General features: G+C 42.0%; 1 protein-coding gene across 1 annotated transcript in view; it reads right to left on the bottom strand.

Annotated features, from left to right (window-relative positions):
• The window catches only part of DLEU7 (deleted in lymphocytic leukemia, 7), a 32,478-nt gene extending 30,928 nt beyond the window's left edge, over positions 1–1,550 (bottom strand). Inside the window, exon 1 of the mRNA XM_019523967.1 lies at positions 1,061–1,550. Coding sequence (XP_019379512.1) covers positions 1,061–1,534 — 474 coding nt within the window. The 5' untranslated portion in view covers positions 1,535–1,550. The remainder of the gene's footprint in view (positions 1–1,060) is intronic.
• Between the last annotated feature and the right edge of the window lie 333 nt (positions 1,551–1,883).

Genomic DNA, 1,883 nt, shown 5'->3' with positions numbered 1-1,883 from the left:
GAAATATTCATTTTCATTGGATGAGAGACTGTCTGGCTATTATTCCAGAATGACAATTTATATATAACCATGTGGGACCCCAGTGAATATATGTATGAAGCAGTCCTAATTTTTTCTGATAAATGAAGGAATTGCTTATATTATCACATTTCTGTGGCTTTTTTTCCCTGATTGGAAAAAAAGCCACAGAAATGTGATAATATAAGCAATTCCTTCATTTATCAGAAAAAATTAGGACTGCTTCATACATATATTCACTGGGGTCCCACATGGTTATATATAAATTGTCATTCTGGAATAATAGCCAGACAGTCTCTCATCCAATGAAAATGAATATTTCACTTATAAGATATTGTTCCTCCCTTCATTTTTGTTGTCCTGGGCTCTTTGGATATCATTATGGTACTTAGCAATTTAAGGTTTTATACTGAAAATATGAAAGTAGCTTTTGGAAAAGCTCCAAATAATGCCTAATGCCTCATTTAAAGTCCAATTACACCCTATAACACCAAAAGAATATCATTATTCAACAAAACCCAAAGTGTTTCTGTGATATCTTTTCACCATCTTTATTTTTTTAATGATGTTTAACCCTAAAACAATTTGGGTGACTGCTTACTACCAAGTCAATGTAAATAAAAAGCTGCAATCAGTACAACAGGTCCCAGTTTATTCCATGATGGTCTAATCAGTACCCATTTGCAGAAGAAGGCCCCAGACAATAAACCTGTGGTTTCACTTATAGTCACATTTCTTTGGGTAGATGTGATATCTTTTATTAGACCAACTGAATAGATGGAAAAAAGTTCTTTGCAAGCTTTTGGACACAAACACCCTTCCTCAGGCATAGGGTGACTCTTGTGGTAGTATGTGTTCTCTAAGGTAGCAGAGTCTCCCTATGCCTGAGGAAGGGTGTTTGTGCCTGAAAGCTTGCAAAGAACTTGTTTCCATCTATTTAGTTGGCTTAATAAAAGCTATCTCATCTACCCAAAGAACCTTATCTGCGTATGTCCTTTGACCAACGCAGCTACAACCAACAACCCTGGTCTCGTTTACTTACTTTTAAAAGGTCAGAAGAATGATGCTCCTGTAACAGAGGGAACAGGAGAGTCTGTTCCACATTTACAAGCTGGGATGTTAAATCTACTACTCGGGATAACATGCTGTGCAGAGCAATCTCTGTTAGAGTTCGGGGCCTGGATGGGCGCAACAGGGATGAATCTTTTGGCTGGGGCTCAAGAGGCTCAAATCCATTTTCTTCTTCCTCCTCAGGGCTTTGGTTTGTGCCTTTTCTGCTTCCTGCCTGCTTCCAAACCTGGCAAGATGTGTTTGCGAAGGCTGCTTCCTGGTCTTGTCCCATGCCATGCTGAATTGGACTGGGCCTGTCTATGCTGAATAGTGGAGCTCGAGAGGCCTGGTCCAAGTGGGCACTGGTATCATCCTTGCCTCCCCGCTCCTGCTGCAACAGCTGCAAGGTTTGGAGAGCCACTAGCTGGTGATTGATGGAGACAAGTAAAGGGGTTGGTTTGGCCATCAGCTCTCCAGTTTCTGTTCCCCTCCACTGGCCAGGGTGGGATGTTTTAAATGTTGTCTGGCTTCTTCCCCCCCTCCCCCTTTTCCCTTCCCTTCTTTGCTCTTATCTCTTGGCCCATGTGTGTGGCCGCCTGCCTCGCCCCTTCATTCCAGAGTCAATTGTCCTTGAATATTTCAGCACTTGTTAAAAGATCTCCCATTCATTGTGTTTCTTGGACTCAAGCTCTGCAGAGGTTTTTCATGTGCACATTTCAGGCAGGCAGCTCCTGCAGCTGGTTTCCTTTCCTTTCTCAAGAACTAGCAGCGAATATAGGCACTTGTACTTTGTGTGGGTGCTTCAAGTTGTGTTA

The sequence above is a fragment of the Gavialis gangeticus genome, unplaced genomic scaffold (assembly GCF_001723915.1).
Source record: "Gavialis gangeticus isolate Ggan-Ray unplaced genomic scaffold, GavGan_comp1, whole genome shotgun sequence".
Taxonomy (NCBI): domain Eukaryota; kingdom Metazoa; phylum Chordata; order Crocodylia; family Gavialidae; genus Gavialis; species Gavialis gangeticus.
Note: the sequence above shows the minus strand (reverse complement) of the source record. Positions and strands in the feature narration are given on the sequence as shown.